Genomic DNA, 17,092 nt, shown 5'->3' on the forward strand with positions numbered 1-17,092 from the left:
CCTGTTTCGCGAGTCTGCACGGAAATATTTTCTATTACGCCATCACCTCCTTGGAGGTGCGTTGCTGACAATGTAGCAAGGTGAAGGGTTACTGCAGGGCCAGAGTGCTTTCATCTGCTTTCAACAGCGCAAACTTAATAAGCAGGAGCAAAGTTACGACGCTCACAATGTCTCTCTTATAGTGAGCCAGAGAGGATTCTCAGAAACAAGGAGAATTGGCTCATTCTGAGGTTCTCCTGTCAACAGTACTCAACAGAGAAATTTAAATGATAGCTTTCTAGAAGAAACAATGTTATACTCTCTCCTTTTCTATTAATTGTCTATTGTGTAATGTATTATTGACGCAGCAACCGATAAATGACTGAGAAATGCTAAAAACATATTCTAAAAAAAGTATTTGCTTGATGGTGTGCCATATATTCTATTAATAAGAGTAAAGCTTTGTCTTAGTAACAGCCAACCGCTACACCAGCTAAACACACTATTTTAGCCTGAAATCAAGGATGGCATGATTGGTGAGAGCAAGTATGTGCAGACGCAGCGGCTTTAGAAGCGATGCCTTCTGCCATGCCTTCTTGGCAGGAGTCAGCAGTACCTGAGGGAGAAGTGCTGGAGGTGGAGCCCCGGGGTGACATCATCCCTGTGGCATTACCCGCTGGCTGGCTGTATGTGGAGCTGGGGCCCATCATTCCAGAACCCCCCCCCTGCCTGAGGGACAGAGAGAGGGAAAGAGGTAAGAGAGAGGGTGAGAGGGAGGGAAGAATAGAGAGAGAGAGAGAGAGGGAGTGTGAATGGGTATTACAATTAAACAGTGAGACAGCAAGGCCTACTTTTCTATTTATTTGTTATGAATTTTTTTTTTATTTGTTATTGATACTAACACTGCTATAGCCCTTTATCAAATTTCAAAACCTGTAAAAAAGGTTTTCACAATCTGAGCCTAACTTTCAACTATTCTAAGCATTATTAGCATTATTCAGACACGGTAGATGCAAGAAATTGTTCCCTGATGATGAATCCCTGACGAGTAACTGTTGATGAGGGCTGAGCCTTTCCTTCTGGACAGTTTACATTTAGCTGTGCTCATGACCATTGATAAATGCACATTTCAATATCATGGGATAAATCCTAGACAAAACTATGGCCAGTATCGGTGGCTGGTCCTTGGGTCACAGACAGGCTGCACCTGCAGCGCAATGCAAAAGAAAATCACTGAAAGCAAGGTGAACGTGCAGTTTCACTGCAGATTAAATGGCTTTCTCCAGGCGTGCACCCCCCACCCCCTAGTAATAATTTAACTAATTAAGGTGTGCTTCTGGAAAGGATCATGTTATTTGTTGCCATGGTGATGGTGGGAATCAATCCTGCGATTTCTCCACGCTCCAAATGGTTTTAGGAACATCACACAGCTTATCAGCAACCTGCTGCACTCTGGATTTTACCACACACAGCAACCAGTGTGTTAGACACACACACACACACACACACACACACACACACACACACACACACACACACACACACACACACACACACACACACACACACACATTCACATGAAAGAACATTGACAAAACACTGCCAATAATACTGTAATCAAAGGTTAACTATCTTTGGGGGTTTGGGGGTTAGAGGGAAAGAGAAAGAGAGAGAGAGAGTAGAAGGAGAGAATTATGCCCAAAGACTGTGATTACAAATAATTTCTGTAGAACTGAGTGAAATATATCCAAATCAAAATTGGATCTAAGGATATCAACCCATGTCAGATGCATGATGAAAGATGAAATGCCAACCAAGCTTCGTGTATTTGGTGGATCTGAAATCAATCTGAATTATTCTGAAAGTGAAATAATGAGAAAAATGGAAAGCCCTACAAGCTGGATTAATGTCAGTCATAGGTACCGTAGCTTGGCTGTGCCAAGAGACAACGGCATGGGTGAAACTGACACACAGTGAAGAATGAGTGGGCTCCGTGTGCTGAAGGTTGCTGTAATCGCATCTCGCAGATGTAATTAGTCACTGGCAGTGTTACACGACACACACTGTACGTAATCTCCTCACAGGATTGATTTCAGTGCGAGGGAGATGGCAGGCGAAGCACTGCCGTCCATTCGGATCAAGCCTCCTTCGTCACTCGCTCATTTCAACAGAGTGCACCAAAATACTTTGCATCTCCTTTTATCCGTTTACATCATAAACTGCAGCTCTCACGCGGGTAATGCAATAAATGCAAAAAAAAACACAAAAACAAGTGTGGCTCGCACTGCGGCGTGCACAGCCGTTATTACTAATTCATGTCATCAAAAAAGCCATTAAAACGCTTGATGGAGGGAAAGTGTGCCGTTTAATCATGCTTAATATATGCACAGGGTGCCATCAAGAACAGTGCGGCGCATTCATTTCACTCGCAGATTCCGCGGCAGCATTAAAAACAGCCCCTGTTGTCACGGTGGAGGCAGAGCGAGGCCAGCTGGGAGGGCGCCTCCTAATGGCAGAGGTACAGGCGGAGGTCCCAATCCGGAGGGAACACTGTTACACTGTTTAGCCCCTCTCTCAGTGACACACCCCTCCTGAAGACTACCACAGCAAATGAAGCGCAGAGGTTTCGTCCCAGACGTGGAGAACGCTTAGAGTTGTGAGGCAGTGGTAGCTCAGTGGTTAAAGTACTCAACTAGTAATCAGTATTCAGAAGGTTGCCAGATCAAGCGAAGTTGGCACTCTTGGGCCCCTGAGCAAGGCCCTTAACCCTCAATTCGTCTAACTGTATTTAGTCACGTCGCTTCGGATGAAAGTGTCAGCTAAATGCCATAGATGTAAATGAGGCAGACAGACAGTGCCCCCTCTAAACATCCACGCCTGCATATTTTCCAGACAGGACGGTCCACTGGAATACTGGTTGGCAGTAACATCAGACCATAGCAGCTTCATTATGGACATCTGCTCATGATTAAATACGCCATTTGATCTTCTGAACTCTACAGCTTTGCTCGAACAAGCCACTTTCAAGTTTGGATAGAGTCACCAGTGAAAATTAAGAAACGTTCATTATGATTAGGAACTTGCCTAGAGGGAGCACAGGACACATCATTTCTGAGCTGAGCTGCTACAGGTGAGGGCGAACAGGCAGGGTGAGGAGAGGACTAGACCAGGCCAGTGAAAACGGTGGGAGCCTATGAATTATATATGGTCCAATCTGCTCTCAAGGCAACGGCAGGCACAGCGAGAGCCTGACTCAACCAAAACAAAATCCAAAATAAAACACAGTATGAAAGGACAGCTTTTAACATATTAAATCCTTGAGAAAGCCTCACATCAAACAGGAGAAAAAAGCCATTTATTCTCGCCATTTATTAAAGCCAACTCTTCCTGCCAAGGCTACAAGCCACATCGCTGGGGGCCGCATTGGATTCTTGACATCCAAGCAGCTCTTATTTATTTAGCAAATTTACTTACTAAGGAGGTCAGAAATGAATTATTTGGCAAGGATTTGCCCCGGAGCTGTTTTTTTTTTTTTTTTTTTTTCCCCCCTTTTTCCATTTCCTTTGATTTGGTTCACCCCCCACCTCCCTTTAAAGGATTGCTTTCTTCAATTTCTTCCCAGAGCTTGTTTTCGTCACTCCCAGAGAATTATGAGTTGCTCATAGCTCCTGAACTCATTTAGAAATGGCAGCTTCCCCCTCCAGTCTTTCGCTCCTACTTCAGAAGAGGACACCTTCCGACTGTAAATGCTGCTTTGGGAACCAGTCAGCACCACATAAAGTCACGCTTCCACAAAAGTCTGCCCCAGTGACTGAGAGACAATAAGATGCACTCAATCACAGGTGCTTCATGGCTTCATCTGTGCAGTAGCTCCCTCTATGCAGCGAAATGGTACATGCTGTCAGTCTCCAGCTCAGGCCTTTTAAAGTGAAAATGAAAAGAAAAAAACGTGCCTCTTCAAATGACAAAACAGCTTATGTAACACTAAGACAACAGGTAGAACTTGGTCAGAACTGAGCCTTTTCTGTGGATGTTGCCATTATTACTGTGAAAAGAGGTGGCTGAGTGACACAAATGGGCAAATATTTCAGAAATATATGGGAGCTTCAAATAAACCCCTGGCCACTTGTATAAGGCGACAGCAAAGCTGGATGGACCAGTGTGTGTTCTGCACACAGTGGACAGTGGCAGGCAAGCCATGGAGCCAGATACCTGCACTGTGTGATCTTAAAGTCTAAAGAATAGGAGAGATAACAACAGGAGTGGAAAGCACACACACACACACACACACACACACACACACACACACAGAGAGAGAAAGAGAGAGACACACACACGGAGACACTCACATGCCTTCACAGCTTCTGTCAGGCAGCTTTAATTACATTTTACATTCAAAGCCATGCTCTTGTATCATCTAAGCTGAGAATAAGCTGAAGTCACATCAAATGATATTAGATAAGAAAAACAGTGGGGAAGGGAATGCTAGCAGAGCAGCTGTGATTGAGGGGAGATATATACATGGAATCTCCCCCAGTCTTCCTGCACTGGATCAGCACAAGTACATCACCATATCACATGTGCAAGAATGGGAATATTCAGTCACAAGAACACAGCCAAGAATTGCCTTATCCAGTCATAAACAAAGGCTTAAGAACACAGGCAAAGGCTAAGACCAACAAAAGTCACAGTAAATGGCTAATATGTAATAAGGGTCATGCTTCCCATAATGACAAATTTACTAAGGAGAGTCACTTTGCTCATGACCTCCATGTAGAGCGATTACTGAGTTCAACTTTCTCGCAGAACACATTCACGCATTTGCCATAAAGCGGTATCTTCTGTCAATGCCTGCCATTAGAAGGCACATAACAGGACGAGGATGATGAGATATGCAGTACGCACAGTGCTTGGGGCATACAGTCCCTCCGTGCATGTGTTGGGATGTCTGAGAGAGCCAGAGAGAAGAGACAGACAGTCAATCTGATTGGGCCCAGCAGAAGGCATCTTGTCATGCCACTTCTTATTGGCAGTGATGCCTTTTCTTAATGGTTTTCTTAGCATTTACACACAGGCTGCAACACAGCCTCATATCGCCCATTAATCACTAAAGTGTCAACACAAACCTCTCCTCCAAATGTCAAATGGCTTATGATGTATCGACCAAAGCCCTCCACAAAGGCGCTTGTTAACCATGCTTGGACAGCACTTAATTTGTCATTATTACCGCGCTAGGGGGATGATGGGTCTCCTTTCATTCCTTAAAAGGCATTATCATAATAACGCAGTGAATGTTCACAACACTGACCACAATGACTTTATCTGGTCAAGTTATGAATGGCTTTACACTGAGAGGAATGAATGAAAAAAAAAATCACACCCTATAACGAGCATTTTCCTAAAGCAAACTTGCCACAGCCTACAGAGCAGCATGCACACAGAATAAGAAGGCTGAGCGGAACGCCTTGACGTGGCTAATGGCCATAAGTCAGGGCACGCGGGAGTACACACTGTGCATCGGCCGAGTCCGTTACGTAAATAAAATATGTCCCTGAAGTGTTACCGAAAGGGAAACGTGTACTGTTCACACAACATGAGTACGAGGGAATCTAACTGTAACATCTCAGTGTCAAGTACATTTCAAGAAAACATAAAAATAGCCTGAAAAACAGATTCCTTCAAGATGCATTAACCACTCTCACACAGAACGCTGTCATTTTAGGTTAGGATTTTCAACTGATACTGAATGCACAGGGCACTTCCCTTTGTGACAGCTGTGCCTTGTGGTGCCCAGAGCCCCTGCACCGACACGCTACACAACCCGAGGTGGGAGCTCACCTCCCCTGTGCAGAACCGCCTGCAGCTGTCACACCGTCTTGGCCTTTGCGATTCACACCTCCCACGGGAGGTCCCATTCCTGGCCCAGTGTTCTGGGGTGTGCTGGGTGAAGAGGGCGTCAGGCTGGTCCCACTGGCTGGGTAGAGGCGGTTGTTAGCTCCTGGGCTGCGTCCCAGGGGCACGGGCTGCCCCGGTCCCTGGCCATGCATGGGGCTGCTGGCGTTCATGCCCAGGCAGTTGCTCATGCCAGGCCCTGGAGCACCACTGCAGTTAGCGTTGGCCACCCCACCATAGGGAGGCAGTCTCGAGTAATTACCTAAGAAGAGCAGGCAGAGGGAAAAAAGATTTATGATATAGATAACTACTTGCTTAGATGTATAAATCTGCTGCCTTACTGTTTGGTTTTTTTTTTAGATAAGACAAAATGCCACAATCAGTAAGACACAATAATTTTAGAATTAGCTATATTTAGCCTGAAGCCAACAAATACTTTAAAAATCTCTTAAGAAATCATTATGTGTCAGTTTAACCAATTAAAATATTACTCCCTACTCAACACTTGCTTTAAATGAAATAGTAAGCTAATGGAGACAGGAAGCTCTCAAGGCATCCCAGAGTTGCAGTAGTTTAGTATGCTTCTTCATGCGTCACAAAGGCACATACACAAGTGAGTCATATTAAAATGAATGGCAATTAACACTATGTGGCAGGCTCAAAAGAAGTCTGAAAAGCATATTTTTAATGTGTGAAATTTCAAAGCAACATTAGGTTACTAATAGATTTCCAAAGAAGCCAGCCTGTTGCTATGAGAATTGCAGGTGCAGATGAAGGTGTGTGTGTAAAGGTCTTTAAAAATGGCAACAAAAAGCGTCAAACGCAAACTCTTTCAGTCAGAGGCAACAGTGGTTGTGAGCTGAAATTAATTAACATGGACAGCTAGACACTTAATTGGAGAGTTGCTAAACACTTATGAGTTTATTACAGAATTCACTCATCCCCATTTGTGAACTGGATGCAACCAAAACAGTTTGCAAAGTTCATAGCAGGGCTTATAGCCAGGTGGCCAATCAGACACTTTGACCAAGACCAACTATCAAAGCCACAATTTTGGGTGCATCCCAGAGGAAATGACACCATATGGTCTTATGGTCCATGCAACCATTCACAGTAGTTCACATTTGGGCAAACAAGAATGAGAGAATTGAATCCACAATGTCTGCTTCTAAGTCTTAAACATGGTGGTGGATTCATAATGATGTGCACCATCTTCTTGTGAGTCATTGGGTCTGATGGGTTTTACATTGTCATATAACAGCCACGGGATACAGGGCCATCACTTCCTCCTCTTTGTTTTTATTTTATTGAAGAATGGCCTAATATTACATTATGCACAGTTTTTGTTTAATAACAGCTTTCTGAGAAGAACTGATGGCAAAGGGTGGTTCTGTATTTGATTGTTAGTTTTTTTATGTTTTATGTTCAATTACCTCATTATATGATTATACATAAAAAATAGACTAGAGAGACACAAGTGTTCCTTCTTTTGGTGTCAAAACAAACAATGCAGGTGTTGCATTTCTCACCTGAATTTGCAGTTTAATTTTGATATTATATTAATATTTTATTTTTTACATTTTAATATTAAACAGCATACAGAATTGCACAGCACTGTTACAATGATCTTTACCTTTAGTCTTGGGATTTAGAGTGGTGACAACTCATCACTTCTGCAGAAGACATTTTTGCAGAAATTGGGGATTTTAGTTCCAGACATGTTTTTTTAAAAAACAACAACAACAACAACAACAACAAAAAAAAAAACAACTCCTAGTGGGCTGTAGGTTCAAGTGTCCTTTGATTGTTTCTATTTAACTCATGAGCAAGGAGCCTAAGTAGACTGCCCTATACTCTCCTCATACTCACCTAGGACTGCTAGGCCTTCTATGTGTGAGTTAAGGTGAAAAATTCTATTAGAAAAAGTATAGGGAAAATCAGTGCTTCTTTTGCAAGAGAGGTATTTATTCTGCTTGCATTATGGATGCTTTAGTTAGGGCTCATGGTCTAATCCCCAGAGAATATGTCTGGAAAAGGGGATCAAATCCCTGTCTGGCCTAAAGGCTTTCCCTGCTCAGAATGACAAAAAGTTGAATCACAGTGCTCACAGTGAAAACGACTCAACAGATGGAAGTTCAGTGTCAACAAAGTGTTTCAATGAGAAGCAATTCCACACTGCAATGCGGGGAATCCACTTGAGATTTGTACGGTAGTATAGGTTGAATGGAAGTGACACTTTGAACTTCAAAATGCAGAAAATAACCACACCCACCAAAATAAATCGAAAGTTTATGGGCGCGGTGATTTTGAGAGAGGCTGAACAATAGAGTGGGACAACAGTCAGACCATGACTCCAAAAACAATTGAGACTGATCTATCCACCGCCACAGTGAGGACATAGACCCTGGAGCTCGGAGAGCCCAGCACAACTGCAGGGCTGCCTCCACATTCACTTGGCTAACATAGCCATCACTTACCCTGTGTTTTGGCTGCACTTTTTCCCCAATTTAGAATGGGTCCATCCACCTCCATGAAGTTGTGCTCTGCCTTCACACTGCTGAGTAACTCCCTCTGCTCATTTTACATCTACAGAGTTCTGACCTCTTCAATAAACAAGTTAGTGTGTACCCAATAATTTCTTCACAAGAGTGTTATGCATTCTTAAAGTGCTTTGCTTTCTTTTGAACTCAGACCACAAAAAAACACACACAGAAAACATAACAGCTTTATATATGTTAAAAATCCCTGCTTCTCATACTTTAGATCTGCAAATGTAAATGGATATATAGCTATAGTTGAGGAAAGACTATTGGATTTTCTTTGAATTTCTTTGAGCTTCCTAAACAGCAGCAGTCAGTTTTGGTGTGAAATCCCCCCCCAACCTCTTTACTTTTCCCCTTGCAGAAAATGGCTAATTTTCAAAACTGCTGGTGCTTGGCTAATAGCACCTCTTCAAAGGTGATAAGGGCTGCCTCTCATTCTCAGACTCTGTCCTTTACAGCCACTGAGGAACTCGTCACAAATAACTGAATAGATCTGGGGATTCATTCTATCAATGGTTCTATTTCCTCACAAAGCAGTCAAACCAATGCTATTGGCTATTCTAGTGTTTTCTCAAGCAAAAAATGAATCACAGTTTTTTTTTTTTTTATCTGTCTCAACCCCTTAGATATCTACCACCATTTCTTCCCAGGCACTCGCTATTGGGAAGTGTGGTATTCATAGCGGGCTGAAGGGAGAAGGAAACTGTGGTGCGTTACCAATTACATGGAAATTCGAGGCATGGTCACACATTCCAATGACGCTGTTCCTGAGCTGTATTTAATCCTCACTCTCCCGCAGGAGAAGAGGACTGTGACCGACCAGATTAGAGACACTGCCTCTTCAGCACTCTTCACCCAGGCCCCATTCACTCGTTCCAGTCAACAGCACTAAAACTTCAACACATAAATTACCTCAGGAATTCATTTATGAGTGCTTAAATGCTTAAACTTTGGTCTCCAAATCAACTGAAATTCTCAGTGTACCTTCTTCAGTGAAGTTCAGTGAAGTGTATGAAGATTTTCTTCTGAAATGTTACAGAATGTTTTACATTTGGTACAACTCTAATGAAGTAGGCTGGAAGTTCTAATGGTCTTTTATTTAAATAAAATATAAAAAATGTTTTTATAATTCTTCAATTTAAACATACAGGGGATTTTTAATAACTAATAAATTAACTGACAATAAATTACATCACCGTAGGGAACCCTGTCCGGACGGGACGCATGCTTGTAAGTCACATGGTGCTCTTGTTGCTCAAGAACCATTAAATAGCACAGAACACGACCTCTGCAGCAGGCACTTTGAGAAAAGTCATACTTTTCCTCGACAGCTAAGACATCTTATCCTCTTTTCCTCTAACTCATGAGTTTTCTTTCCTTCTCTCTGACTTGCTGCCTCTGCCAGTCTCCTTCCTTCATGGCCTGAGGCCAGAGATTCTCTCCCAGCCACCTCAGCAGCTCTCTCAGCAGGAAGTCTCTGGTGAAGCATAGATTCAAAGTGCCTCAGGGCTCCATACTTGGCCCACTCCCATTCCAAAACCTCCCTCAAGGCACGCAAGGATAGAGTTTTCTGCTTCCAAATTGCTACACGAGCAAGGCATGCCTCATAAAGTTATTAACAGAAATAAAGTATATCTTTGAGGGAAAAGTCTGATTCTTTAAGGAAAAGCACAATTTCTACTGTAACCTATGAAAGATGGTACAGATCTGGACATCTTAAAACACTGGTTTCTGTTCTTATTTAACAGTACATACCTGATATCAAACATAATTTAATGTAGTCAAACATTGTATGCATGACTCAAATTTCTTTCTCAGTGAGCCTGATTTCATGATAATGCATACTTAGTCTATAATTCAGGTTTGCAAATGCATGTGTTCATGTGCTCTAAGCTCCTGCCTCCAGGCACTGACCCAAGCATTACACAGCAGAGCAATCAGGGGCTTGGAGCCCATTTCCATGTTGGTTTAATGGGTTAGTAATTCTCTGGCAGGGGGCGAGACAGAAAGCAGATGGACACTTCATCAAAAACAATGAGCGGCAGCTGGCTGGCCCACTTACCCTGGCCTGACCCAGCATGGCTTTCAGAACCCGAGCCTGGTGTGAGCTCCATGCCATGACTCTGGAGATGGCCAAACTCCAGCACACATGTTCCAAGTGGGAACATGACTCTATCAGAGGCCTGAAAATTCCTTTCCCATATCGCTGTGGTTTCCCTTTTCTCTTTCTAGGCTTTTTTTAAAAAAAGTTTTCATTATTGGTGTCACTTCCCTTGCAATATATTAGGAGAATAGAGAGGGTGGATGGGAATAATACCAAAATATATGTGAACCATTCATCAGCGTTGAATAGGGATGGTCTGAAGGAGATTAAGAAAGGAAACAGACTGTGCATTTATCACAATGACACATTAAAGCATACAACATGAATATCATTGCATTCTCTTTGTTGCGTGACTGAAGGATTACAGCAGCATAAATACTAACATATGGGCTTATCTACCCAGCCAGAAATGAAACAGTGTTGACATTCTGTGAGAGAGGCAATAGTAAGTAACATCTTTTTCTTCAACTCTTTCCACCTGATACATTTTCCCGTTATTACTATGATTGGTCCTATCCTGCTCGGGAGGATATGTGAGTGCTGAGCAGTGCTTTAGCTAGGGGTTAGAATAGCCAGAGTTCCCAGACTGCTTCTGGAGCTGGACTGCGGAGTGGACATCAATGTTGCTATAGTAACTGCGTGTAACCATAGCTGACTCCTTTTGTACTTGAAGCTCGAGACAGGCCAGAAGAGGTCACAGAAGCTTCAAGCTGAATATGACCTCTTCTACATGCACATAGAGCTTGTAATGAAGTCATTGGCACACTCTATACTTTATGGAGGGTTACACTTAAGCATTGACCTCTGATAATTAGGTGGGACATTAAAATTAATTTCAGGCTGCGACTTTTTTAACAGCTGCAAATTCATTTTTATTTCATTCATCCCATGAAAACAGAATGCGTGGGGAGCATTTGCAGTTCAGCCTCATGAATATTCTGCTGCCCTCTTATACCTTGACTCATCTCCACTCCACAAGAATGAATACTGCAGTCAAGCAAAGGTAAGAAGTAACACCCCCACACCCGTCCAAAAGAAAACACCATGCTCACATGGTTGTGTAAATAACAGAGATGGGGACAGACACCATCTTACAAATAGATAATGAACATTGCTACAATAGTCTGTACCTTGGTGGCCATACTGGCCAGTTGGAGGCCCATAGGGAACAGTGGAATTGCCCTGCTGATATGGAACCATCCCATGGTGCATCTGGCTAACTGCAGTACGGTGTGGGGACATAGGAGGCCCGCACTGCTGGGGAGCATACTGACTCTGGCTCCTCTGCATGCTGGGTAAGAACCCTGAAGCACAAAGGCAGGAAAAGCAAGAATGTTCAGTCATAGTCATCACAGTAGCCCAGACAGTAACAGAAAACACTGTGGGATGATGTGGGAGAACACCGATTCATGTCTGAATACTCTGATGTGACTTGCAATTAAATTCATAACACTGGCCAATTGTTAGGTGGTGTAGCAGCCAATGAGGTGTCTACAGGGTCACATGACTGTGCCAGAGGCCAATGAAGCACTTCACAGTGCCAAAGCTTTAAAACATGTGGCGCCTGTATTCATTATAGGATATCTGTCATAAGTCTCCCAGATAAGTGGGGCCGATATATGATAGAGAAAGAAACTTGTTACATGGAATGAACTATAAGTGGAATGGAATGAAATGGAGAAAAAACACATCAAATGTCTAAAATGTCTAAAAACATTGTGGGAGCATTCAAAAACTGACATTTAGAGTGATCCGCACAGGACCCAATATTTAACTGGAGTGGCCTTTATTACATTTAAAACTCTGGAGCAAAAAGACCTAAAAGGGGAGGAAGGGGGATGGCCAATCCACTCAAATGTGAAAGGTCGCCTCTGTCTGGGATGCTCCGCACAGTAATATTGTAGATTAGGCTAAATGGAAATGTTCGGCAGAGCAGCAAGCGCCAACGTCGATCCCTACTCTGGCCTCCAAAGAGCATGTAACGAGCAGAGGGTCAGTTTTTTCCTCTCTCCCCCCCCCCCCCCCTTTTTTTTTATTGCGCAAGGCCTTTCAAACCCATGCAGACAGTCGGGCGATCATCTTCCCTTGCGGTCCGTTCTGCCTGGGTTAGCGGTACAGGGCTGGCTGTCCGCAGGCAGTGGATGATGAGGTGAGGGCTGTAAGCGAGAGTAGCTTTATCCAGGCAGGGCGAGGGGGGAGGTTAGAGAGGGGATGACATTATCGTAATGTTTTGCTTCCATTAACGTAAGGGAGTTTGGAAAAAAAAACCAAAAAAAAAAACCACTGTGTAATACCGCATTTTAAATTGCCTACAAAATGGATGGAAGGAGAAGAAGGCTGCGCAGACAGTGCTAAAAGCAAATAATGCATTCAAGCGCCATGTAGCCCCTCCGCTAGCCCCCACCTCCCTACCCGTGCTTGGCTCGAAAAGCTATAGGCTCTTAGCTGGACAACAATGATCCGAGTGGTGAGCGGGGAAAAAACAGAATTTATGGAAATAAAATGAGCTCGGCGTGGCTGGACTCCATCGTATATTTAAACAGCATAATGCAAACCACAGTCCTCTAGAGGTCAAAGAGATGCTGTGCAAAAAGGAAAGGTGAGAGAGGACAGAGCAGCTTGCAGAGAGAAACGGGGAAAGCACAGGGGACAGATCAGTGAGAACCAGCCAAATGGCCACTTCCCTTGCTCCAAAAAAAAAGGACTCATGTAATTTACGTCAGCAAGGTTAAATTTGATTTGTCTTTGAGAGCCTTATAAAGTCATCAGTAAAATATCAGAACGTCTGTGCAGAGGAACATTTGGGCTTTGGACCTTGGGCTTGGTCAAATCCTGTGGTCTGCTGTATACTCCATTTCAAATTCGCAGGAATAAGGATTAAAGAACTGTACAAAGAAACAAAAACCCCCCCACAAAAATCCTTCTGCTTTTACAGAGTGATAAATTGTAAACAGTTATTAGTAACATAATTTTACTGTGTTACACAGGCAATAAATGTTACTGGGAGATTGTTGTGCATTTATTCTAAAATAACATAATAAAGGTGTGCATACTGTGGAGGCACATTCATTCACTCATGAATTTTACTGAATATTGCATTTCTTTCATGTTTACCTCTATCCTGAGACATAGGCATCTGGTTCATAGTAGGGTGGGAACTGACATCAGACATGTTCCCTGGGGCTTGTGGAGCTAGTTGGGACCCTGCGGAAAAAGGCAAATGAAGAGAAGCATTAATAGTACAGTCCATAATTCATACAGTATATAATTAATAGTACATTACACAATACAGTATATAATTAATAGTACAGTCCATAATTCATACAGTATATAATTAATAGTACATTACACAATACAGTATATAATTAATAGTACAGTCCATAATTCATACAGTATATAATTAATAGTACAGTACATAATTCATACAGTATATAATTAATAGTACATTACACAATACAGTATATAATTAATAGTACAGTACATAATTCTATCTCAGGCAAACAGAAAACAAGATAATCACTCTGTCGAAAGACAATTAAACACTACTGCCATTATCGCTTTTAAACTTATACATTCTGAATCCGAAACATTTATTTTAAATAAATTATTTAAAAGCTATTTACACACAGCGTCCTGGTGAAAATCATGAATTCTGAACAGGTCTTGACAACTCGGCATGAATGAAAGGATATTGTTTGACTTCAAAATTCAAACAAAACTTTTTCACCTTTACAACGCTGTACACAAACAATTCCTACCTTGGCAGAAACGTTACTCCTTCATTAGCCCATTGTCTTAACTACTTGAATGCCCTCTTTTTGTTTCATTGCTAAAACCCTAGCCAGAATACAACCCATTCAGCACAGTAGTCAGTGTCTTGAAACACACCATCAGCTCCCATCAGAGCCATCCTCTATTGACTGCACTTGTGTCTTGTCCCAAATTCAATACACCTTACATCTTGTGACCTTCAAAGCCCTTGATGATCTTGTCCCTCAGTATCTGCCTGAGCTCCTCCATCCACCCGTGCCCTACACTCGCCCTGGCTGTACACCTAGGTCTTCTGGTTCTGGCTTAGTCCTCGCTATGTTTAGACCCTCTCCTCTACGGGCGCCAGGTCATTTAGACTCTCTTCTATGTGCGCCAGGTCATTTAGACTCTCTTCTATGGGCGCTGAGTCATTTAGACCCTCTCCTCTATGGGTGCCAAATCATTTAGACTCTCTTCTATGGGTGCCAGGTCATTTAGACTCTCTTCTATGGGTGCTGGGTCATTTAGACCCTCTCCTCTATGGGTGCCAGGTCATTTAGACCCTCTCCTCTATGGGTGCCAAATCATTTAGACTCCCTCCTCTATGGGTACCAGGTCATTTAGACTCCCTCCTCTGTGGGTGCCAGGTCATTTAGACTCTCTTCTATGGGTGCCAGGTCATTTAGACTCCCTCCTCTATGGGTGCCAGGTCATTTAGTTTGATGGCTCCCAGACTTTGCAATTCACTCCTGCAGATTCTCTGTGACATCCCCATTTCATCCTTCAATTCACAATTTAAAACCTATCTTCTTCACTGTGCAATATTTGATTACTAGTTATATTAACAGTTATGTCAACATTAATTTTACAGTGCATACTGCAGTCATCAAAGCTCAAAATAAGACATTATAATACTTGCCCCCTGTACAGGTATATTTAGACTACTTTGATTTTCAGAAGATCAATAATTTGTAAGTTCATGCAATATAAGACAAAATGCACTACTATGTTTATGATGTAAAATATTTAAATGCATAAGTTGACAGTTATCATTTTTATCAGTCTTATATAGTGCTTGTGACACAGTTACCTTCCCAAGCATAAGTAGCAGTAATTAATGTTATGATGTGAAAGGAATTTGGATTGATTTTTGACACACAAGAGTATGAAGTGTAAATTAGTCTGTGCCTCAGTGACATGGCACTGATGCCACGAGCCAATGAGCAAAAAGGTGGCAAACTCTGAACCAATAACATAGCAGCAGGGAGGCTGTGAAACCAGGGCAATGGAAGTATCAGAAGCTGTGAGCCAATTGGCACTGTGAGTAGGAGACAATTTTCCAACGGGGGCTGAGAACAAGCTGCAAGCTCATGTAATGGTACTACATACCTTCAATAGATAATATTGTAAACCTTCACACTGGTGTATGCAACCAATCTTGAGAGGGACCAGACTTATAATGTGTTCCTGCAATAACATATACACTCACTGGCCACTTTATTAGGTACACCTGTTCAACTGATCATTAATGCAAATATCTAATCAGCCAATCACATGGCAACAACTCAAAGCATTTAGGCATGTAGACATGGTCAAGATGACCTGCTAAAGTTCATACCAAGCATCAAAATGGGGACATATGGGCACAGAGAACTCAGTGGTTAAGGTACTTGACTTCTACTTAGAAGGTTGCTGGTTCAAGCCCCACCACCAAGTTGCTGGTGTTTGGCCCCTGAGCAAGGCCCATAATCCTTAATTGCTCAAGTTGTACTCAGTCATAATTGTAAGTTACTTTAGACAAAAGCACTGGATTAATGTAAGAAAGGTGACTTTGAATGTGGCATGGTTGTGTGTGTGCTAGATGGGTTTGTCTGAGTTTTTCAGAAATTGCTGGTATACTGGGATTTTCATGCACAACTAACCCATGTGTTTACAGAGAATAGTCAGCAGAGAGGGATTTTTGCCATCCTACCAGAAGCGTGTTAGCACCAATTCCAGTCACATCACAAAGCTCAAATAATTTCAAACTGGTTTCTTGAACATGACAATGAGTTCACTGTACTCAAATGGCTTCCACAGTCCCCAAATCTCAATCTAATAAACCACCTTTGGGATATGGTGGAATGGGAGATTCACATCAGAAGTGCAGACAGCAAATCACGAACAAAATCTCAAAGGAATGTTTGCAGCACCTTGTTGAATCTGCTATGGAAAATTAAGGGAAAAAGGGTTCCAACCCAGTACTAGAAAGGTGTACCTAATAAAGCGGCCAAAGGGTGTATATAATCAATATGTTTCAGAAGCACTGTGGTTGTGAATCAATTTAAAACAATTAAGCATTTTTATTTTATGTGAAGTGACCCAATTTAAGAAGATATCAATATGATGTACAGCTAGAGGGAAGGAAAGCCTGTGTGTAAATAAATTCAAATAATGAAGCATAACTGCATACCACAGTAACTCTATAAACAAGCTCTCTCTGTAGATAGGTTCCACAGTCATCAATACATTAGTGTAATGTAGTCATCAATACATTAGTGTATTTATATTACAATCATCAAAGTCTGGCTCCTAAATATTTTCTGCGTTCTCTATGTCAGGAGACAGATGTGATGACAAAATGGCCAACCAGTTAAATTCACCGTTCAAATCTTGGACTGGATTTGGCTTCAAGGTTCAGATTTGAGGCCCACTTCATTAGTGAGTGAGCAACTGGGCTCAGGGGCTATAACAGTGCCACTGCTGCCTGAAAGCAGCACAGGAGGAACACTGACTGTCAAGCACCAGGGGGTTGAAAGAAGGAAGCTAGTGAGCGAGCGGAAGT

At 42.4% G+C, this 17,092-nt stretch overlaps 1 protein-coding gene across 3 annotated transcripts in view; it reads right to left on the reverse strand.

Moving 5' to 3' along the window:
* The window catches only part of LOC113572154 (AT-rich interactive domain-containing protein 1B), a 177,918-nt gene that overhangs the window by 15,042 nt on the left and 145,784 nt on the right, over nt 1–17,092 (reverse strand). For all 3 annotated transcript variants that reach the window (XM_027001482.2, XM_027001481.2, XM_027001480.2), the window contains 4 exons: nt 13,633–13,722; nt 11,649–11,822; nt 5,818–6,133; nt 596–708 (listed from right to left, as the gene is read on the reverse strand). In XM_027001482.2, the coding sequence (XP_026857283.2) occupies nt 596–708; nt 5,818–6,133; nt 11,649–11,822; nt 13,633–13,722 (693 nt within the window). The remainder of the gene's footprint in view (nt 1–595; nt 709–5,817; nt 6,134–11,648; nt 11,823–13,632; nt 13,723–17,092) is intronic.

Source organism: Electrophorus electricus, chromosome 13 (assembly GCF_013358815.1).
Source record: "Electrophorus electricus isolate fEleEle1 chromosome 13, fEleEle1.pri, whole genome shotgun sequence".
Classification (NCBI taxonomy): Eukaryota; Metazoa; Chordata; class Actinopteri; order Gymnotiformes; family Gymnotidae; genus Electrophorus; species Electrophorus electricus.